This window comes from Oncorhynchus tshawytscha, unplaced genomic scaffold, assembly GCF_018296145.1.
Source record: "Oncorhynchus tshawytscha isolate Ot180627B unplaced genomic scaffold, Otsh_v2.0 Un_scaffold_2590_pilon_pilon, whole genome shotgun sequence".
Classification (NCBI taxonomy): domain Eukaryota; kingdom Metazoa; phylum Chordata; class Actinopteri; order Salmoniformes; family Salmonidae; genus Oncorhynchus; species Oncorhynchus tshawytscha.
In genome coordinates, this window is record NW_024609800.1 from 275,338 (window position 1) to 300,000 (window position 24,663).

The 24,663-nt window shown below is 46.4% G+C and overlaps 1 protein-coding gene across 3 annotated transcripts in view; it reads left to right on the forward strand.

The window, feature by feature from the left end:
- Positions 1-24,663, forward strand: part of prkar1b (protein kinase, cAMP-dependent, regulatory, type I, beta) — a 207,807-nt gene that overhangs the window by 9,527 nt on the left and 173,617 nt on the right. Inside the window, exon 1 of one of the 3 annotated variants that reach the window (XM_042318322.1) lies at positions 20,447-20,863. The exons of the other annotated variants lie outside the window; for them this stretch is intronic. Within the exon in view, the coding sequence (XP_042174256.1) occupies positions 20,861-20,863 (3 nt within the window). The 5' untranslated portion in view covers positions 20,447-20,860. Of the gene's footprint in view, positions 1-20,446; positions 20,864-24,663 lie in introns of those variants that run through there. 3 annotated transcript variants of the gene reach the window in all.

A 24,663-nucleotide genomic window follows, 5' to 3' on the forward strand; every position in this document is an offset into this window, starting at 1 on the left:
AACAGATCGCCTCCAACTCTGTATTTAATAGTCACGGAACCCAAGTAGTGATGCACCGATATGACAGTTTTTGGCCGATACCGATATTTTCCTTGCCCAAAAAAAAGTTTTTTTTTTTATCCTAATCTGACAATTATATGCATATTCTGGGCCTGAGAAATAGGCGGTTTCATTTGAGTACGTTTTTCATCCAAACATCAAAATAATGCCCCCTACACTCAACAGGTTAAACACGCAAAGACCCAAACGGCGTTCCATAGTATGTATGTTGTGAAGCTAATAGCAGTGACGCTATTACTGTGTAACTCCGGTAGGGCAACATCTGAAAAATAACACACTTGGTAATGTGTACCGGTGCTCAACCAGTCGGCGAAAGCCAACATCACGCACGACAGAGAACGGTTGATTGTCAAGGGCAATGAATTCCATTATCTTGGCTTTAATGGATTTGGCCTTTGATTTGTCTCGCTGAAATGTTCTTACTCTTTCAAATGACTGCTTGACTTGTTGACTGCTTGTTCCACACGGCAGACATTGTGGGCTAACTTAGGAATGCTGTGTTGCACGTGTAGGGCCAGATTTTACATGACGTCATTACGTCATGTACCTTCGTTATATAGGTCTGCACTTCAGCTTTAACATCTGTTTTGCACATCGGCGTTAAACTAGACATCGTAAACATCATAAACTAATATCGGCCGATTTCGATATGTTCACCGATATATCGTGCATCCCTAAATAGAAGAGCCTTTCTTCCAAACTTTTCTCTTCTTCAAATGCCTCTTATGCAATTCTGAGCCAACTAGATCATCTTCCTTTAAGTATTATCCCACAGACCACAGACTCTAAAGCTTGTCCCAAATGATACCCTATTCCGAATGGGCCATGGACAAAAGTAGTGCACCAAATAGGGTATAGGCTGCCTAACCTTGTACCTTGGCATAGTTTCATGCATGATTCATCACTCACACAGTATCTTTCACACCTGTCTCGCGAGACACACACCCCATACTCCTAGGGGTCTCGTCAGATCTGTGTGACTTTTTAACACAGTTTTTTAGACTAATGCAGCGTTTACCAAACTAGAGGTCACGACCCCATGTGGGATCTCCTGATTTGACCTCTGTCAGTAACCTCCGGTAGCCGCTAGATGCGGTTGTGAGTCTTTCTGGGTAAGTCTCAAAAAGCTATGCACACCTGGATTGTACAATATTTTCCCAGTAATCTTTCAAAAAATCTTCAAGCTCTGTCAAGTTGGTTGTTGATCATTGCTAAACAGACATTTTCAAGTCTTGCCATATATTTTCAACTCGATTTAAGTCAACACTGTAACTAGGCCACTCAGGAACATTCAATATCAGCTTGGTAAGCAACTCCAGTGTAGATTTAGCCTTGTGTTTTAGGTAATTGTCCTGCTGAAAAGTGAATTTGCTTTCCAGTGTCTGGTGGAAAGCAAGACTGAACTCAAGTTTTTCTCTAGGATTTTGCATGTGATTCGCTACATTCCGTTTATTTTTATCCCCCCCCCCCAAAAAAAACATAGTCCTTGCTGATGACAAGCATACCCATAACACGATGCAGCCACCACCATGTTTGAAAATATGAAGAGTTGTACTCAGTGATGTGTTGTGTTGGATTGGCCCAAAACATAACACTTTGTATTCTGGACAAAAGTTCATTTCAAAGAGAGTGCATGTTTTGGAATCTGTTTTATTCTGTACAGGCTTCTTTCTTTTCACTCTGTCATTTATGTTCGTATTGTGGAGTAACGACAATGTTGTTGATCCAGCCTCCGTTATCTCCTATCACAGCCATTCAACTCTGTAACTGTTTTAAAATCACCATTGGCCTCATGGTGAAATCCCTGAAAACATAATTACGCTTTGGCATTATGGGGTATTTCTGTGTAGACCGGTGACACAAAATAAACATGTAATCAATTTTAAATGTAGGCTGGAACACAACAAAATGTGGAAAAAGTCAAGGGGTGTGAATACTTTCTGAAGTGACTGTATGGGTCCTCTGTTTCCCTTTACAATGACCACAAGCTGCGCAGGACTGATTAGAACAGAGTGGACAAGACCAGGCACTAAATCAGACAGGGGAAAAGACCAGCATCTATGATGATGTTCTTTTCTACACAGAATATACAAAATCATTGGCTGATAATCTTCTGAACTTCCCAATACCTTTCTGATGCATTTCAGTCACTTCAAACCATACTTCCTTCAGATGTAAATACTGTCAGTAGTATTGCCAGACTGATGTGTAATAGACTGTCATAGCTCCAATGAAGAAAGTTAACATTGGCTGTTGATTACATATGGATATCAAAATGTGGTCGCGGACCAACACGTTGTTGAACCCCTGGGCTAATGTGATGTCTGTGTGTCTGTTTCCTTGGCAGAAGTTACAGTAGGAGGGCTTTGTGTAAAATAACAGTTTAGGGCCATTCATTCTCTTTCATCCATTCATGCTTTTTAATGATGTTCTTTGATGGTCTGTGCAGCAGCCCCAGTTCCAGCTCCAGCCCTAGCCCTAGCCAAGAAGCATCCCCAATATTATTAATGACCCATGTGTAGGGCCACGGTTGCATCCCAAATGGTACACTGTTTACCATGTAGTGCACTACTTTTGACTACTTTTGACTATGGGCCCTGGTCAAAAGTAGTGCACTACATGGTAAATAGGCTGACATTTGAGACGCTGACCAGTTATTGCCTATAACTAGGAAAAACACAGCTATAACTCCATTGAGAGGAAGTAAAGGAGCCCGTCCCAAATGGCATCCTATTTCACCTCAGGAGACTGAAAATATTTGGCATGGGTCCTCAGATCCTCAAAAAGTTCTACAGCTGCACCAATGAGAGCACTGGTTGCATCACCGTGTCAGAGGAAGACCCTAGAAATTGCCAAAGATTCTAGCCACCTTAGTCATAGACTGTTCTCTCTGCTACCGCACGGAAAGTAGTACTGGAGCGCCAAGTCTAGGTCCAAAAGGCTTCTTAACAGCTAACCAAATGGCTACCTGGACTATTTGCATTGACCCCCATTTTTCTTTATACTGCTGCTACTCGCTGTTTATTATCTATTATCTATGCATAGTAACTTTACCCCTACCTCCATGTACATATTACCTCAACTAACCTGCACCCCTGCACATTTACTCAGTACCAGTACCCCCTGTAGATAGCCTCATTATTGTTATTTTATTGTTGCTTTTATTTTTTACTTTAGTTTATTAGTAAATATTTTTCTTAACTGCATTGTTGGTTAAGGGCTTGTAAGTAAAGCATTTCACAGTAAGGTTGTATTCAAATACCTGTTGTATTCAAATTGGATTGGATTTGATAGTGCATTACTCTTGACCAGAGCCCTATGCACTGAGGGTGTGGCTCCGACCATCTAGGTTTGGCTGGATGTCACCCAGCAAACATGTTCATATTGGCCCAAAACGTAAGCTAAAATATTGGCCTCACGTAAGCTTCCCACAGTGGGCCGATGCCGGTTGCTCATCGCCTCCAAGGCATTGGTCAACTCTCTACTGATCAAGTGGATTAATAGATTCCTTGTGAACCGTACTCAACAAGTGAAGTTTAACTCTACATCTCTACATCTAGAACGGTGAATACGGGAGCCCCTCAAGGTTGCGTACTTTAACCGATACGGTACACGCTGTACACAAACGATTGTCAAGCCTCTGACGTAGCCCACATGTTTTTTAAATATGCAGATAACACTGCTGTTGTGGGTTTCCTCCACCCAGACCAAGCCTCTGACGCAGCCCACATGTTTTTAAATATGCAGATAACACTGCTGTTGTGGGTTTCCTCCACCCAGACCAAGCCTCTCGTCAAGGTTTTGTCAGAGAAATGGCTCAATTCATCCAGTGGTGTGCAGATAACTTTCTTGAAATAAACGTTAAGAAAACAAAAGAGCTGGAGATTGATTTCAGAAGGAACAAAACTCCACTACTCCCGAAAAAGATTAACGGGGAATCAGTCGATAGAGTGACCACATAGAAGTACCTTGGAATCGGAATAGACAATAAACTGAAATTCAATGACTGTGCCTTTGCAAAGATAAAGAAATTGCAACAGAGAAGATTTTTTTAACGCAAACTGAACCATTTTAATGTCGATCGCCATATCTTACAAATGTTCCATAAATCTGTCCTGCAGTGTGTGCTGTCCTTTGGTCTGATATGCGTGTTTGGAAACATGCGAGTTCAAGACCAAGTCAAGCTTCAGCGCTTGATTATAGACTGCGGGAATTACAATTGGTATAGATCACGAATCAGCCACCAATCTGTACACAAAACTCACCCTCCTAAAACGTGAAAGCATTTTACAGGGCAGTACCCATCCCCTTCACTCAAAACTCAGTCACAGCAGCAGCCCGACAAGGGAAAAGAGACTTCTTCTTCAAAAGAAAATGAAAACAGATAGATATGGGGACTCTTTATTCCAACAGCCATATTGCACTTTCACTTTAAATGTGTAGCTATAGCACTTTGAATGAATTATTTGTTGTAGTTTCTGTGTTTTCATGTTTAATGTAGTTTTTTTAAAACACATGACCAAATGACTTTTCCCCTGGTGGGATAATACAGTTGATGTGAATCTGAATCTGGTCCAGTGTGGGCAGCCCATATCTGGTGAGGGCAGCCCTCACTTTGCTTGAAATAAGCCCTTCTTTTCCCAGCAAACGTCCACAATTGGCATGATGTAAGCTGCCCACATTGGGCCGATGCACATTTGCTTTGTGAATCTGTTTCCCTGTATCTGTGTGTGGCCCCTCTCAGGCTCTCTATGGCTCCATCTCCTCTGCTCTCCTCTGAGTGAGTGAGTGTTGTTTTGTAGCAGCAGGCCCAGAAACTGTTCAGTTCTGGTTCAGTGGCAGCTAACAGCAGGTCAGACATTTTGGAACGTCCATTGATTGTAGAGTGGAGGCTGATCCATTGACTGTAGAGTGGAGACTGATCCATTGACTGTAGAGTGGAGACTGATCCATTGACTGTAGAGTGGAGACTGATCCATTGACTGTAGAGTGGAGACTGATCCATTGACTGTAGAGTGGAGACTGATCCATTGACTGTAGAGTGGAGACATTGATCCATTGACTGTAGAGTGGAGACTGATCCATTGACTGTAGAGTGGAGACTGATCCATTGACTGTAGAGTGGAGGCTGATCCATTGACTGTAGAGTGGAGACTGATCCATTGACTGTAGAGTGGAGACTGATCCATTGACTGTAGAGTGTAGACTGATCCATTGATCCATTGACTGTAGAGTGGAGACCGATCCATTGACTGTAGAGTGGAGACTGATCCATTGACTGTAGATTGGAGGCTGATCCATTGACTGTAGAGTGGAGAGTGATCCATTGACTGTAGAGTGGAGACTGATCCATTGACTGTAGAGTGGAGACTGATCTGTAGATTGATCCTGACTGTAGAGTGGAGAGACTGATCCATTGACTGTAGAGTGGAGACTGATCCATTGACTGTAGAGTGGAGACTGATCCATTGACTGTAGAGTGGAGACTGATCCATTGACTGTAGAGTGGAGACTGATCCATTGACTGTAGAGTGAGAGACTGTAGAGTCCATTGATCCATTGACTGTAGAGTGGAGACTGACTGTAGAGTGGAGACTGATCCATTGACTGTAGAGTGGAGACTGATCCATTGACTGTAGAGTGGAGACTGATCCATTGACTGTAGAGTGGAGACTGATCCATTGACTGTAGAGTGGAGACTGATCCATTGACTGTAGAGTGGAGACTGACTCAGAACACCATACAGGGAATCAGCAGGCTAATGTTATCAATGCTGCTCCAGACCTCTGAGGGTGCCGTGTGTATCTGCTGAAACATCTAACCACACACACACACACCAGGCCTGCCTGCCTGCCGGCCTCAGGTCGCTGTTGTGCGTCAGAGTGTGAGACCAGCTGCCCTTTTTCGCTCTCTCTCTCTCTCTCTCTCTCTTATGTTATGGAGAGACCCAGTGATTGGGTCAGGCTGGCCCTGCAGGGGAGAATTAGATGATCACCTGGCCCATCATGAGTCCTGGAGCCTGCAGCACGTACACAGTGTTCACATCAACAGCACAGGGCTATGAACCTGTGGCGTACTAGGATAACATAAAGGCTGTAAGGAAGGGACATGGTAGCAGTCGTAAGGGCCATGAGGCTCCAGGAGGATCGGAGGCAAGTAGGTATAAAGCTGGGTGATTATATTAACAATGTGCTACTGGATCGGTCCACCAAATGAGTCCCTTTTGGGTAGTGTGGGTAGTATTTACACCTAATTGTAACATTCTGTCATAAAGAGCACATGTTCAACTTAATAAAAACATGTTTCCCATCTTAAGAGGTTCAATAAAAACATGACTATAGTAAGTACCCAATAATGTAACAGGGTTGACTGTGAGAGGGTTGACCGTAGGAGGGTTGACCGTAACAGGAGGGTTGACCGTAACATGGGTTGACCGTAACAGGGTTAACTGTGAGAGGGTTGACTGTGAGAGGGTTGACCGTGGGAGGGTTGACCGTAAGAGGGTTGACCGTGGGAGGGTTGACCGTAAGAGGGTTGACCGTAACAGGGGTTGACCGTAAGAGGGTTGACCGTAAGAGGGTTGACCGTAAAGGGGTTGACCGTAACATGGGGTTGACCATAACAGGGTTGACCGTAACAGGGTTGACCGTAACAGGGTTGACTGTAACAGGGTTGACCGTAACAGGGTTGACCGTAACAGGCGTTGACCGTAACAGGGTTGACCGTAACAGGGGTTGACCGTAACAGGGTTGCCCGTAACAGGGTTGACCGTAACAGGGTTGACCGTAACAGGGGTTGACCGTAACAGGGGTTGACCGTAACAGGGTTGACCGTAACAGGGGTTGACCGTAACAGGGTTGACCGTAACAGGGGTTGACCGTAACAGGGGTTGACCGTAACAGGGTTGAAGATGTCTTAAATCAGCCATAAATCCCCTTATAATGGGGTAATGGAAGTATGTTGTGTGCAACAGGGAGGAGAAATTGAATGCAAACCTTTTTTAATGTATTAACCATTTCCAGCCTGTGTATCTACAGTATGGGGAACAGGGGTGACGTTTTATGCTCGACTCAGTTTCCAAAACATCAGAAAATGGCCAAAAAGAGAAGCAGCTCACCTGGTTTTACACTATGATTACACTATTGTTCAATGTTTATTAAAAACACATTTTTAAAGGAATAGTTGAACAGTAAAACGAGAGTTCTTCAGAAAATCTTCAGAAATGACTAGTGCTTTACAGTGATGGTGAAAACGTGGGTTAAATCTTCCTAGAAGTCACAGAGGGACACAGAGAGACACAGAGGGGCACAGAGGGGCACAGACAGACACAGAGAGACACAGAGAGACACAGAGGGACACAGAGGGACACAGAGGGACACAGAGAGACACAGAGGGACACAGAGGGACACAGAGAGACACAGAGGGACACAGAGGGACACAGAGGGACACAGAGGGACACAGAGGGACACAGAGGGACACAGAGGGGACACAGAGGGACACAGAGGGACACAGAGGGGCACAGAGGGACACAGAGAGACACAGAGAGGACACAGAGAGACACAGAGAGGCACAGAGGGGCACAGAGGGACACAGAGGGGCACAGAGGGGACACAGAGAGTCACAGAGGGACACAGAGAGACACAGAGGGGCACAGAGGGACACAGAGAGGCACAGAGGGGCACAGAGGGACACATAGAGACACAGAGGGGCACAGAGGGGCACATAGAGACACAGAGGGGCACAGAGGGGCACAGACACAGAGGGACACAGAGGGGCACAGAGGGACACAGAGAGACACAGAGGGACACAGATGGGCACAGAGGGACACAGAAGGGACACAGAGGGGCACAAAGGAACACAGAGGGGCACAGAGGGACACAGAGGGGCACAGAGGGACACAGAGAGACACAGGGGCACAGAGAGACACAGAGGGACACACAGAGGGGCACAGAGGACACAGAGGGGCACAGAGGAACACAGACACAGAGGGACACAGAGGGACACAGAGGGAACACAGAGGGGACACAGAGGGACACAGAGGGACACAGAGGGGCACAAGGAACACAGAGGGGCACAGAGGGACACAGAGGGGACACAAGGACACAGAGGGACACAGAGAGACACAGATGGGCACAGAGGGACACAGAGGGACACAGAGACACAGAGGGGGGACACAGAGGGAACACAGAGAGGGGACACAGAGGGGCACACAGAGGGACACAGGGACACAAAGGGACACAGAGGGAACACAGCACAGAGGGACACAGAGAGGGACACAGAGGGACACAGAGGGACACAGAGGGACACAGAGGGACACAGAGGGACACAGAGGGGCACACAGAGGGACACAGAGGGACACAGAGGGGAGAACACAGAGGGGCAGAGAGACACAGAGGGACACAGAGGGACACAGAGGGACACAGAGGAGGGACACAGGGGGGACACAGAGGGACACAGAGAGGGACACAGAGGGACACAGAGGGACACAGAGGGACACAGAGGGACACAGAGGGACACAGAGGGGCACAGAGGGAGAGGGGCACAGAGGGACACAGAGGAACACAGGGGCACAGAGGGACACAGAGGGGCACAAAGGAACACAGAGAGGGGCAGAGGGGCACAGAGGGACACAGAGGGGCACAAAGGAACACAGAGGGACACAGAGGGACACAGAGGGACACAGAGAGGGACACAGAGGGACACAGAGGGACACAAAGGAACACAGAGGGACACAGATGGGCACAGAGGGACACAGAGGGACACAGAGGGGCACAGAGGGGCACAGAGGGACACAGAGGGACACAGAGGGGCACAGAGGGACACAGAGGAACATGTCAAAATGCTGAATTTGGGCACTTTAGCAAGTATTTATTGACATGAAAATCTGAGTTGTTGAATTTTCCATGTAGCCTATATTAAAGGGCACTTAATAGAAGTGGCTTTTCAAATTCAATATTGGTGCAGATTTTCTACTTCAAATATCAAAGGGATGCAAAAGGGACTCATTTGGTGGAAGGACCCCACCACCATTCACCACCACCTCCTCCACTGTGTGTATGAGTTGTTGGCTTAATCAACCCCGAGAAGAGCAGGAGGAGAGGAGTAGCAGGACAGTCAGTGGTTCTGTCCCAGGTGATGAGAGGCTGTGGTCTGGCTTGTTGTCTCACTGACTGTGACTGTGGATGGATGGGTTTTAACAGGCCTGTCTTATACAATACAGACACAGCAGACCCAGGAACAGGATGATTAGACAACAGGTCAGTACTGCTCACCTCACAGCTGGGCTCTCAGCTTGCTGTACCATCATGACTACACACACACACACACACACACACACACACACACACACACACACACCGTATACCGGGGTATTTCGAAATACCAACAGTATGATTTTCAGTGCTGTAAAAAACTAACCTTAACACACACAAACACATACTCATTCAGGCACACACATGCATACACACATCCGCACATACACACATCCGCACATATACACATCCGCACATACACACCCGCACACACACACAGGCAGTGCACACTCACTCGTTATGGTGATTTTATGCAGCCAATAATAGATTGATTTGTGAAGCGTTCACTGTGTTCTACGTGCTGTTGTCATGAGTCTTGGTCTCATGCTCTCCTCCTGCCTGATCACAACCACCTGCAGCTATCACTGGGATAATGTCTCCTATGTAAATATCACCTCACTCTCTCTCTCTGTCTTCCTCCTTCTCTCCCTTAACTCCCTCCATCACTTTCTTTCTCCTTCCTCTCATCCATCCTTCCCTCCCTCTGTTTCTCCATCCATCCTTCTCTCCCTCTGTTTCTCCATCCATCCTTCCCTCCCTCTGTTTCTCCATCCATCCTTCCCTCCCTCTGTTTCTCCATCCATCCTTCCCTCCCTCTGTTTCTCCATCATTCATCCCTCCACCATCTTTCCACTCAAACCTGGTTTATCTCTCTCTCACACACATTCCATTTCTACCAGATGTCCTGTTCCTATGTTTAAGTGTTTGAAGCTGTACTAGTCCCAGTCACAGTCTAAGTCTTTCTCTGCCCACAAGAATTCCTGCTGGCTTTCTGCTTTCTACCCAGAGAGATGGAAACAGGCTGAGGCTGCTGGGCCAGCCTGCTGGCTTTCTGCTTTCTACCCAGAGAGATGAAACAGGCTGAGGCTGCTGGGCCAGCCTGCTGGCTTTCTGCTTTCTACCCAGAGAGATGGAACAGGCTGAGGCTGCTGGGCCAGCCTGCTGGCTTTCTGCTTTCTACCCAGAGAGATGAAACAGGCTGAGGCTGCTGGGCCAGCCTGCTGGCTTTCTGCTTTCTACCCAGAGAGATGGAACAGGCTGAGGCTGCTGGGCCAGCCTGCTGGCTTTCTGCTTTCTACCCAGAGAGATGAAACAGGCTGAGGCTGCTGGGCCAGCCTGCTGGCTTTCTGCTTTCTACCCAGAGAGATGGAACAGGCTGAGGCTGCTGGGCCAGCCTGCTGGCTTTCTGCTTTCTACCCAGAGAGATGGAACAGGCTGAGGCTGCTGGGCCAGCCTGCTGGCTTTCTGCTTTCTACCCAGAGAGATGAAACAGGCTGAGGCTGCTGGGCCAGCCTGCTGGCTTTCTGCTTTCTACCCAGAGAGATGGAACAGGCTGAGGCTGCTGGGCCAGCCTGCTGGCTTTCTGCTTTCTACCCAGAGAGATGGAACAGGCTGAGGCTGCTGGGCCAGCCTGCTGGCTTTCTGCTTTCTACCCAGAGAGATGAAACAGGCTGAGGCTGCTGGGCCAGCCTGCTGGCTTTCTGCTTTCTACCCAGAGAGATGGAACAGGCTGAGGCTGCTGGGCCAGCCTGCTGGTGTTTGAAGCAGCTGCATATGGGTTCCCTCTGGGGCTGGTGAGGCAGTTGTTGTTGACTCGCGGTTGAACCGTCCACAGTCAGTAATTAGTAGTTTGGAAGGAGGGCCGACGGTCTGTGTGTGTTAGACCTTTGTGGAGGTCCCAGGCTCTGTGTGGTGGGAGAGGGAGGGATAAAGACAGAGCAAGAGAACTGTATTCCAATCGGTGCTGTCATCCTCAATGGGTCACAAGAAACAACTAGGGAGGTTAGCTGTGTCTGGGCCCTGAGTGGACCAAATGTCTTTAGATGGAGATGTTTCTAATCAGCCAATATTTCCAGGAATTAAATCATTCACACAGGGCCTGTGTGGTTTCTGTAGGGATATGATTGTGTGAGTCATCAATTCTGTCCTAAGCACCACTCCCCCTTTGAATTCCTAAAATCACTCCCATCAGGCTCCCTATTTTAGCATTCCTCTGTCTCTCCCTTACTCCCCTGAAATATTAGACTCTTCACTGTTCTGAAGAGATGGACTCCCCTGAAATATTAGACTCTTCACTGGCCAGCCTGTCTCTGGTGTTTCTCACTCCCCTGAAATATTAGACTCTTCACTGTTCTGAACCTGTTCTCTAACTCCCCTGAAATATTAGACTCTTCACTGTTCTGAACCTGTCTCTCTCTCTCAGTGAAATATTAGACTCTTCACTGTTCTGAACCTGTCTCTCTCTCTCCCCTGAAATATTAGACTCTTCACTGTTCTGAACCTGTCTCTCTCTCACTCCCCTGAGTATATTAGACTCTTCACTGTTCTAGTTTCCCCTGAAATATTAGACTCTTCACTGTTCTGAACCTGTCTCTCTCTCACTCCCCTGAAATATTAGACTCTTCACTGTTCTGAACCTGTCTCTCTCTCTCACTCCCCTGAAATATTAGACTCTTCACTGTTCTGAACCTGTCTCTCTCTCTCTCACTCCCCTGAAATATTAGACTCTTCACTGTTCTGAACCTGTCTCTCTCTCACTCCCCTGAAATATTAGGACTGTTCTGAACCTGGATAAAGACTCTTCAGAAGCAAGAGAACTGTTCTGAATTCCACTCCCCTGAAATATTGACTCTTCACTGTTCTGAATCCTCACTCTTCACTGTTCTGGTCACTCCCCAAGAAACAGACTTACTGTTAGAACCTGTGTCCGGGCCCTGAAATATTGGACTCTTCAAATGTCTCTAGATGGAGATGTTTTACTCCCTTTGATATATTAGACTCTTCACTGTCCAGCTGAACCTGTCTCTCTCACTCCCCTGATATATTAGATCTTCACCTGAAGGAATATTAAATCATTAGACACAGGGCCTGTGTGGTTTCTGAAGGGATATGATTGTGTGAGTCATCATTAGACTCTTCTGTTCTGAACCTGCACTGATATATTAGACTCCCTGTTTGAATTCCTAAAATATCCCATAGACTCCATTTTAGCATTCCTCTGTCTCTCCCTTACTCCCCTGAAATATTAGACTCTTCACTGTTCTGAACCTGTCTCTCTCTCACTCCCCTGAAATATTAGACTCTTCACTGTTCTGAACCTGTCTCTCTCTCACTCCCCTGAAATATTAGACTCTTCACTGTTCTGAACCTGTCTCTCTCTCACTCCCCTGAAATATTAGACTCTTCACTGTTCTGAACCTGTCTCTCTCTCACTCCCCTGAAATATTAGACTCTTCACTGTTCTGAACCTGTCTCTCTCTAACTCCCCTGAAATATTAGACTCTTCACTGTTCTGAACCTGTCTCTCTCTCACTCCCCTGAATATTAGACTCTTCACTGTTCTGAACCTGTCTCTCTCTCACTCCCCTGATATATTAGACTCTTCACTGTTCTGAACCTGTCTCTCTCTCACTCCCCTGAAATATTAGACTCTTCACTGTTCTGAACCTGTCTAGACTCTTCACTGTTCTGAACCTGTCTCTCTCTCACCCCTGATATATTAGACTCTTCACTGTTCTGAACCTGTCTCTCTCTCACTCCCCTGAAATATTAGACTCTTCACTGTTCTGAACCTGTCTCTCTCTCTCTCACTCCCCTGAAATATTAGACTCTTCACTGTTCTGAACCTGTCTCTCTCTCTCACTCCCCTGAAATATTAGACTCTTCACTGTTCTGAACCTGTCTCTCTCTCACTCCCAGTCCTTTAGAGGGTAGGGGTCAGGCAGGGACAGTCCTTTAGAGGGCAGGGGTCAGGCAGGGACAGTCCTTTAGAGGGTAGGGGTCAGGCAGGGACAGTCCTTTAGAGGGTAGGGGTCAGGCAGGGACAGCCCTTTAGGGGTTAGGCAGGGACAGCCCTTTTGGGGTTAGGCAGGGATAGTCCTTTAGGGGTTAGGCAGGGACAGTCCTTTAGGGGTTAGGCAGGGATAGTCCTTTAGGGGTTAGGCAGGGACAGTCCTTTAGGGGTTAGGCAGGGACAGTCCTTTGGGGGTAGGGGTCAGGCAGTGACAGTCCTTTAGACGGTAGGGGTCAGGCAGGGACAGCCCTTTAGGGGTTAGGCAGGGATAGTCCTTTAGGGGTAGGGGTCAGGCAGTGACAGTCCTTTATACAGTAGGGGTCAGGCAGGGACAGCCCTTTAGGGGTTAGGCAGCGACAGTCCTTTAGGGGTTAGGCAGGGACACTCCTTTAGGGGTCAGACAGGGACTGTCCTTTAGAGGGTAGGGGTCAGGCAGGGACAGTCCTTTAGAGAGTAGGCAGGGATAGTCCTTTAGGGGTCAGACAAGGACTGTCCTTTAGAGGGTAGGGGTCAGGCAGGGACAGTCCTTTAGAGGGTAGGCAGGGACAGTCCTTTAGAGGGTAGGCAGGGACAGTCCTTTAGGGGTCAGACAGGGACTGTCCTTTAGAGGGTAGGCGTCAGGCAGGGACAGCCCTTTAGGGGTCAGACAGGGACTGTCCTTTAGAGGGTAGGGGTCAGGCAGAGACAGACAGGGACAGGTGCTCTGTTAGCATACTACCTCTCTGCTGGGTGCTCTCCTAGCATACTACCTCTCTGCTGGGTGCTCTGTTAGCATACTAGCTCTCTGTTGGATGCTCTGTTAGCATACTAGCTGTCTGTTGGGTGCTCTGTTAGCATGCTAGTTCTCTGTGGGTGCTCTGTTAGCATGCTAGTTCTCTGTGGGTGCTCTGTTAGCATACTACCTCTCTGTTGGGTGCTCTGTTAGCATGCTAGCTCTCTGTTGGGTGCTCTGTTGGCATGCTAGCTCTCTGTTGGGTGCTCTGTTAGCATACTAGCTGTCTGTTGGGTGCTCTGTTAGCATGCTAGTTCTCTCTGTTGGGTGCTCTGTTAGCATGCTTGCTGTGCTGTGTGTGTGTGTGTGTGTGTGTGTGTGTGTGTGTGTGTGTGTGTGTGTGTGTGTGTGTGTGTGTGTGTGTGTGTGTGTGTGTGTGTGTGTGTGTGTGTGTGAGTGACTTGGGGCAAGTGCAAACACCAAAACAGATCCCTGAAATCAGCAATCATGTTATGCCTGTGTGTGGCTCCCCTCTCATGCTAAGGAAAGGAAGTGTGGTAAGGTCAGGGATGAGGAGAGGTGTGTGTGTGTGTGTGTGTGTGTGTGTGTGTGTGTGTGTGTGTGTGTGTGTGTGTGTGTGTGTGTGTGTGTGTGTGTGTGTGTGTGTGTGTGTGTGTGTAAATGCCCAGGCATGCGTGCACACTCCCTAGTGTGTGTGTTTCAGGCTGTGGTTGAGCACCTACTCTCTGAACATCACCCCAATGACAGGTCCTATCAACACCCACACCCCTCACCAACCCTAACACACTCCCCAGCCCCCCACATCAGAGCCCACTGGACAGGCAGTTACAAGACAGACACTAACACAACACAATGCTAGTTGACAATAGGCGCCATTGGGGCTCTGTAATGGTGTGTGAGTGATGAGCAGAGTTCAGCCGGCTGTCTCCTGGTTGGGCCATGCATCGCTGGCTGTGTTTAGTGACAAATACTGCTTTGGTTTCCTCGCACTCTCTTGGGGCTGGACATCACGGCATGGTAGTCTGTAAGTGTGTTTAATAGTTACCAGACACAACACAGTGCTAGCTGACACTAGGCGTCCATTGTGGCTCTGTAAGTGTGTTTAATAGTTACCAGACACAACACAGTGCTAGCTGACACTAGGCGTCCATTGTGGCTCTGTAAGTGTGTTTAATAGTTACCAGACACAACACAGTGCTAGCTGACACTAGGCGTCCATTGTGGCTCTGTAAGTGTGTTTAATAGTTACCGGACACAACACAGTGCTAGCTGACACATTGTGGCTCTGTAAGTGTGTTTAATAGTTACACAGGACACAACACAGTGCTCTGTAAGTGTGTTTAATAGTTACCGGACACAACACAGTTAGCTGGCATTGTGGCTCTGTAAGTGTGTTTAATAGTTACCGGACACAACACAGTGCTAGCTGACACATTGTGGCTCTGTAAGTGTGTTTAATAGTTACCTAGCTGACACAACACAGTGCTAGCTGACACTAGGCGTCCATTGTGGCTCTGTAAGTGTGTTTAATAGTTACCGGACACAACACAGTGCTAGCTGACACATTGTGGCTCTGTAAGTGTGTTTAATAGTTACCAGACACAACACAGTGCTAGCTGACACTAGGTGTCCATTGTGGCTCTGTAAGTGTGTTTAATAGTTACCAGACACAACACAGTGCTAGCTGACACATTGTGGCTCTGTAAGTGTGTTTAATAGTTACCGGACACAACACAGTGCTAGCTGACACATTGTGGCTCTGTAAGTGTGTTTAATAGTTACCAGACACAACACAGTGCTAGCTGACACTAGCGTCCATTGTGGCTCAGTTGTTTAATAGTTACCAGACACAACACAGTGCTAGCTGTAGGCGTCCATTGTGGCTCTGTAAGTGTGTTTAATAGTTACCAGACACAACACAGTGGCTGAAAAGCTGAACAGGCTGACACTAGTCCATTGTGGCTCTGTAATTGTAGACCTGTAAGTGTGTTTAATAGTTACCAGACACAACACAGTAGCTTATGTCCTGGCTCTGTAAGTGTGTTTAATAGTTACCAGACACAACACAGTGCTAGCTGACACTAGGTGTCCATTGTGGCTCTGTAAGTGTGTTTAATAGTTACCAGACACAACACAGTGCTAGCTGACACTAGGTGTCCATTGTGGCTCTGTAAGTGTGTTTAATAGTTACCAGACACAACACAGTGCTAGCTGACATGTTACCAGACACAACCAGTGCTAGCTGCTCCATTGTGGCTCTGTAAGTGTGTTTAATAGTTACCAGACACAACACAGTGCTAGCTGAACATTGTGGCTCTGTAAGTTGTTTAATAGTTACCGGACACAACACAGTGCTAGCTGACACATTGTGGCTCTGTAAGTGTGTTTAATAGTTACCGGACACAACACAGTGCTAGCTGACACTAGGCCATTGTGGCTCTGTAAGTGTGTTTAATAGTTACCAGACACAACACAGTGCTAGCTTAGGTGTCCATTGTGGCTCTGTAAGTGTGTTTAATAGTTACCAGACACAACACAGTGCTAGCTGACACTAGTCCATTGTGGCTCTGTAAGTGTGTTTAATAGTTACCAGACACAACACAGTGCTAGTGTGTTTAATAGTTACCAAAGAGTGCTGCTGAACTAGGCGTCCATTGTGGCTCTGTAAGTGTGTTTAATAGTTACCAGACACAACACAGTGTGACACAGGCGTCCATTGTGGCTCTGTAAGTGTGTTTAATAGTTACCAGACACAACACAGTGCTAGCTGACACTAGGCGTCCATTGTGGCTCTGTAAGTGTGTTTAATAGTTACCAGACACAACACAGTGCTAGCTGACACTAGGCGTCCATTGTGGCTCTGTAAGTGTGTTTAATAGTTACCAGACACAACACAGTGCTAGCTGACACTAGGCGTCCATTGTGGCTCTGTAAGTGTGTTTAATAGTTACCAGACACAACACAGTGCTAGCTGACACTAGGCGTCCATTGTGGCTCTGTAAGTGTGTTTAATAGTTACCAGACACAACACAGTGCTAGCTGACACTCATTGTGGCTCTGTAAGTGTGTTTAATAGCAGACACAACACAGTGCTAGCTGACACTAGCTGACACATTGTGGCTCTGTAAGTGTGTTTAATAGTTACCAGACACAACACAGTGCTAGCTGACACATTGTGGCTCTGTAAGTGTGTTTAATAGTTACCGGACACAACACAGTGCTAGCTGACACATTGTGGCTCTTTAAGTGTGTTTAATAGTTACCGGACACAACACAGTGCTAGCTGACACATTGTGGCTCTGTAATGGCATGGCCGTCCATTTTCCAATGTTACAAAGCAGGGTGAAAAGCTGAACAGGTGAAAGCAATTGTAGACCATACAAAGTATTATGTCTTATTGGCTTGCCTGTTCGGCTTTTCCTACTGCTTTGTAACATTGGAAAATGGATGGCCATGCTATTACAGTGAACAATCGTGAAATGTTTGTTTTGCTCTGTTGGTATGTTTTGACGTGAACAGGTAGGCCATCTCATTGGTTGGATGGTTTCTAAGGTGAGAAGCTAATTGGACAGACAGATCTGATATAAACATGACATGTCCATGGGGTTTTCTCGTTTGGGTAAAAGTCTGTCTTCCGTCCCATGTCCTCTGTCCTCTCTCCTCCGTGACCCAGAAACTGATATGTGGTCAATTCACTAGTAGCCCGAACGGAGGAGTGTCCTCCGCTCCTCGACAGCCTCCTTTTTGGCGAGGATCTTACCTGAGTCTTTGGCAGAAGAGTTTTGATATCTGCCACCCCCCCTTTGAATCAGTTGATGTATATTGTCAGAAGAGAAAACCATGCACACGTTTAAAAACAGTTTGCTACTCATGGTTTGATCTATAAAACTAACTTCATATGTTTTGATCAATTTACACATTTATTTTGGGATCCGCCCCTGGAAACGTCATTTGTTTTGGGATCCGCCCCTGGAAACGTCATTTGTTTTGGGATCCGCCCCTGGAAACGTCATTTATTTTGGGATCCGCCCCTGGAAACGTCATTTGTTTTGGGATCCGCCCCTGGAAACGTCATTTATTTTGGGATCCGCCCCTGGAAACGTCATTTGTTTTGGGATCCGCCCCTGGAAACGTCATTTGTTTTGGGATCCGCCCCTGGAAACGTCATTTGTTTTGGGATCCGTCCCTGGAAACGTCATTTATTTTGGGATCCGCCCCTGGAAACGTCATTTGTTTTGGGATCCGCCCCTGGAAACGTCATTTATTTTGGGATCCGCCCCTGGAAACGTCATTTGTTTTGGGATCCGCCCCTGGAAACGTCATTTATTTTGGGATCCGCCTCTGGAAACCTTATTTACCTGATGATGCGCGAGTTGAGAAGGACCGTCTCATTTCAAGCAAGCGCCTTTCCTTCCATGGTCACTCTCCTCTATTTCCTTTCACCTTTTTCAAAAGGAGGACGGAGGAGAGCAAATCTAATTGATAAAAGGCCAATGCCTTCAGGTTCCTCAACATCCTGTTTGCCCTAAAGCAACAGAATTAATAACACATTCTAAAAAATAACACCACAGTCTGATTGGCAGCCTTTTAAATATACATAGAAATCAAATATTCAACCAGAATCTCTAATCATCAGAAAATCTCTGAATATCAATGAGGACCGTTGTGTGCTGTATGAATGTCCACCTTTTGTTGATGTATTCCACTGTGTGTGTGTGTGTGTGTGTGTGTGTGTGTGTGTGTGTGTGTGTGTGTGTGTGTGTGTGTGTGTGTGTGTGTGTGTGTGTGTGTGTGTGTGTGTGTGTGTGTGTGTGTGTGTGTGTAGTGGCAGTCCTGTACCCGTGTCCTCTATCTCCTCTTCTCCTGTCCTTTCTCTCTCTGTCTCTCTCTCTTTCTCTCTCCTGTCTCTCTCTCTTTCTCTCTCCTGTCTCTCTCTCTTTCACTCTCGCTGTCTCTCTCTCTTTCTCTCTCTCTGTCTCTCTCTCTTTCACTCTCTCTGTCTCTCTCTCTTTCTCTCTTGCTGTCTCTCTCTCTTTCTCTCTCGCTGTCTCTCTCTCTTTCTCTCTCGCTGTCTCTCTCTCTTTCTCTCTCTGTCTCTCTCTCTTTCACTCTCGCTGTCTCTCTCTCTTTCTCTCTCGCTGTCTCTCTCTCTTTCTCTCTCTCTGTCTCTCTCTCTTTCTCTCTCGCTGTCTCTCTCTCTTTCTCTCTCGCTGTCTCTCTCTCTTTCTCTCTCGCTGTCTCTCTCTCTTTCTCTCTCGCTGTCTCTCTCTCTCTCGCTGTCTCTCTCTCTTTCTCTCTCGCTGTCTCTCTCTCTTTCTCTCTCGCTGTCTCTCTCTCTTTCTCTCTCGCTGTCTCTCTCTCTTTCTCTCTCTCTGTCTCTCTCTTTCTCTCTCGCTGTCTCTCTCTCTTTCTCTCTCGCTGTCTCTCTCTCTTTCTCTCGCTGTCTCTCTTTCTCTCTCGCTGTCTCTCTCTCTTTGTCTCTCTCTCTTCTCTCTCTCTGTCTCTCTCTGTCTCTCTCTGTCTCTCTCTTTCTCTCTCGCTGTCTCTCTCTCTTTCTCTCTCGCTGTCTCTCTCTCATTCTCTCTCGCTGTCTCTCTCTCTTTCTCTCTCGCTGTCTCTCTCTCATTCTCTCTCGCTGTCTCTCTCTCATTCTCTCTCGCTGTCTCTCTCTCTTTCTCTCTCGCTGTCTCTCTCTCTTTCTCTCTCGCTGTCTCTCTCTCTTTCTCTCTCGCTGTCTCTCTCTCTTTCTCTCTCTCTGGCAGGCAGCCGGTGATAATGACGCAGAGAGAAAAAAAGAAGGGAGAGAGGAAGAAGGGGGAGAGAATGGAGAGAGAGAGAGAGAGAGCAGATGCTGTATGGAACAGATGAGGACTAGACCTAGATGGTAGAATATAGCCTAACTAGCCTGACTGATGAAAAACAGAAGAGCAGGTATGTAGAGAGAGATTGAATGAGGGGAACGAGGACAAAATAAAGAGGCATGGTTTCACTCACACAGCGCCCTGTGTGGCTATGCGACGTCATCAACACCCTGCGTCACTGAGTTTGTCATTGGACTCTGTGTGTGTCTGGGGCACAGGGCTAGTCAGGGTAACAGAGTCACACACACAATGGGCATGTTTCCAACCAGACTTGACTCTCTGGCCTCCAGGGAAAGACGTGTGAGAGGGTCAGAGAGATGAGACACTGCATGGTACGGTATAGAACTGGTTTTTGTTTGGCACAGAATGGATGGATTTGTTCGTATGGGAATACATCACTGCTGCATAGACAGTGGCTTGTGTTGTTGTGATGAATGACGTTGTGTGGATGTACGTGTGTGCTGCTGGCTTCCTGCTTCAGCCCTCAACCAGAGGGTCGGGATGCTACTGCGCTCTGTTGTCATGGTGATGCGGGAAATGAGAAAACCGGGATTATGTGAATTTGTGCGCAGGCAGAAACGAAGAGAGAGAGAGAGGGAGGAGAGTGAGAGAGTGAGTGAGAGAGAGTGAGGAGAGAGAGCGAGAGAGTGAGGAGAGAGAGAGAGAGAGAGAGAGACTGAGAGGAGAGAGAGAGGGAGGAGAGAGAGGGAGGAGAGAGAGAGAGGGAGAAACAGGAGTACTGGAAGGACCGATGCTGAGGGAAGCTTCTTGCTGTGTTTTCATCAGGGTTATTATCACTGGTTCTTGAACAAGACGTCTGCTGCTGCTTTTGGGATACTGAGACCACACACACTCGCACACACACACACACACACTCTCTCTCTTATACATACACGCTTTCTCTCGCGCTTGCTCACACACATACACACACACACTCTGGCCTTGTCAGCATGGCCATGGACCGTGATGTCAACAGTGATGGTGGCGTGTGTGTGATGGTACAGTAGCTTTAGGACTGTGTTGACACACACATGACGAGCAGTACTTCCCAGGGGCCCAGCTGAGGGACACTACACAGGCCTGGCCAGGGGCCCTCCACGGCATGGTAAATACTCTGGGTTTACGTTTGCATGGATAACACTATCTCTGCTAGCATGGATAACACTGTAGCAAGGAAAGAATGCTGAATAGTTTGACTACAGCGAGTGACTTTGTGTTGATGAGTTGAGTTGCTTTGAGAAGAGAGGTCTGTGTATTAGTGTCTGTATGACGTGAAGGCTGAAGGGGATGGATTGTGATTTGGGGAGACTTAGCTAATAGCTAGTTCTTTGTGTACATGTTCTTCACTGTAAGCATTGGTATTTGATGGAGATGTCTGTGTGGATAGAGATGACAGGACTGGCGTTTTGTAGCGGTGTGTGAGGCTAGAAGGCGTGACTAATTGTTAGAGATATCGTGATACTGAATTGATTATACTGCTGCAGCTGTGTGTGTGCTGCTGAAGTTGTCCCCTCGCTCTCTGTCCCCCGCTGGCTTTGTTCCCTGAGGGAGTGACTCTGCCTAATACAGTCAGTGTGTGTGTGTGTGTGTGTGTGTGTGTGTGTGTGTGTGTGTGTGTGTGTGTGTGGGGGGTTTCTAGTGTGTGCATGCTCAAGGTTGTATGTGTACAGCGGCTATACACAATAGAGGTCGACCGATTATGATTTTTCGACGCCGATACCGATTATTGGAGGACCAAAAAAAGCCAATACTGATTGATCGGACGATTTTTATATATATATATGTAATAATGACAATTATAACAATACTGAATGAACACTTTTATTTTAACTTACTATAATATATCAATAAAATCAATTTAGTCTTAAATAAATAATGAAACCTGTTCAATTTGGTTTAAATAATGCAAAAACTAAGTTTTGGAGAAGAAAGTAAAAGTGCAATATGTGCCATGTAAAAAAGCTAACGTTTAAGTTCCTTGCTCAGAACATCAGAACATAGGAATGTTGGGGGTTCCTTTTAACATGAGACTTCAATATTCCCAGGTAAGAAGTTTTAGGTTGTAGTCGTTATAGGACTATTTCTCTCTATACCATTTGTGTTTCATATACCTTTGACTATTGGATGTTTTTATAGGCACTTTAGTATTGCCAGCCTAATCTCGGGAGTTGATAGGCTTGAAGTCATAAACAGCTGCTGGCAAAACGCACGAAAGTGCTGTTTGAATGAATGCTTACGAGCCTGCTGCTGCTTACCACCTCAGTCAGACTGCTCTATCAAATATCAAATCATAGACTTAATTATAATATAATAACACACAGAAATACGAGCCTTAGGTTATTAATATGGTCAAATCCGGAAACTATCATTTCGAAAACAAAATGTTTATTCTTTCAGTGAAATACGGGATAAGTCTAAATATTGCTGTTACATTGCACAACCTTCAATGTTATGTCATAATTATGTACAATTCTGGCAAATTAATTATGGTCTCTGTTAGGAAGAAGTGGTCTTCACACAGTTTGCAACGAGCCAGGCAGCCCAAACTGCGGCATAAACCCGGACTCTGCTTGCACTGAACTCAAGAGAAGTGACACAATTTCCCTAGTTAAAATGAAATTCATGTTAGCAGGCATTATTAACCAAATATGCAGGTTTAAAAATATATACTTGTGTATTGATCTTAAGAAAGACATTGATGTTTATGGTTCGGTAACATTGGTGCAACGACAGTGCTTATTTCGTTTGTCGAAGTAGACTGTGATTCGATGATAAATTAACAGGCACCGCATCGATTATATGCAACGCAGGAAAAGCTAGATAAACTAGTAATATCATCAACCATGTGTAGTTAACTAGTGAGAATGTTAAGATTGATTGTTTTTTATAAGATCAGTTTAATGCTAGCTAGCAACTTACCTTGGCTCCTTGCTGCAGTTACGTAACACGTAACACTATCTCCTCGTGGAGTGCAATGTAATCGGCCATAATTGGTGTCTAAAAATACAGATTACAGATTATGAAAACTAGAAATCGGCCCTAATTAATCGGCCATTCCGATTAATCGGTTGACCTCTAATACACATCATATCATCTTTAAAGTGTAGTAGATGTTGTTAGATGCTCTGAAACAATAGAGAGAGACAGACAGAGAGAATAGTGGGGTCTGAATAGAAATCACAACCTTTATAGACAAACGCTTATTGGCTGCCATTACAGTACATGATTTCTCCTTAACATGGGTAATTTATCATGCCCTAATGATTAAGGGAAACCAAGGAAATATTGTTATGTATATAACAGGAAGATAAATTGTCGTGCTCAGCTCAATGTTTTGGGTGCAAAAGACACATACTGGAAGAAAGTACAAAAAACGCACTCACAGAACACACACAGCACACACACAGAACACACACAGCACACACACAGAACACACACAGCACACACACAGCACACACACAGCACGCACAGAACACACACAGAACACACACAGAACACACACAGCATATAAAATGTTCTAATGTGGTGCTGTAAATAGTTTGTTTATGCTAGTGATGTCTTCTGTCAGTACACCTGTGAATTTACTCCTTTCTCAATGACAAAGGGGACGGAACACAAACAACGGGGCCACAATTACACCCAGAACCCCCTGAATCACAGCTGCAGAGCTCTAGTGTGCTGCTGAAATGCCTGTCCTTGAGATATATCCCGTGAAATCTGTCGTTAGGGAAGGTGTCTGGAGTGGACTGTGATGAGGCTGCATTTTCCATCACCTTGCTCCATCTGTGTGTGTGTGTGTGTGTGTGTGTGTGTGTGTGTGTGAGTGAGTGTGATTTCTCTGCTCCTGGAGAGCAGCAGACTGCCCCTTCATGCCCCAGCAATCTATCTGGTGGTACAGTGGAGACAAGAGGACAACCGACTAGTAAACAGATGTGTCCTGGTGGTACAGTGGAGACAAGAGGACAACCGACTAGTAAACAGATGTGTCCTGGTGGTACAGTGGAGACAAGAGAGGACAACCGAGTAAACAGATGTGTCCTGGTGGTACAGTGGAGACAAGAGGACAAACTAGTAAACAGATGTGTCCTGGTGGTACAGTGGAGACAAGAGGACAACCGACTAGTAAACAGATGTGTCCTGGTGGTACAGTGGAGACAAGAGGACAACCGACTAGTAAACAGATGTGTCCTGGTGGTACAGTGGAGACAAGAGGACAACCGACTAGTAAACAGATGTGTCCTGGTGGTACAGTGGAGACAAGAGAGGACAACCGACTAGTAAACAGATGTGTCCTGGTGGTACAGTGGAGACAAGAGGACAACCGACTAGTAAACAGATGTGTCCTGGTGGTACAGTGGAGACAAGAGAGGACAACCGACTAGTAAACAGATGTGTCCTGGTGGTACTGTGGAGACAAGAGAGGACAACCGACTAGTACACAGATGTGTCCTGGTGGTACAGTGGAGACAAGAGAGGACAACCGACTAGTACACAGATGTGTCCTGGTGGTACAGTGGAGACAAGAGAGGACAACCGACTAGTATACAGATACACAAACCTATATTGAAATAGATTAGTCATGAAAAACAAACTATTAAAAAGGTGTAAACAATGTGTTGTGTGGTTCATAGGTGCTGTTGGAACACACACCTCGTGAAGTGTGTTCACTCATATCCACAGCCAAGCGTAAATAAAAACACACATAATTACAATGACGCAGATGTAATTACTAGCCCGGACACACACACACACACACACACACACACACACACACACAATGCAGTGGCTACACATTCATAGTCACAGACTTAAAACCAACACAAACATATTTTGATACACACACATTACTTTTCTACTTCAGCCCCACGCACCCTCCGACAGACAGACAGACAGACAGACATGCAA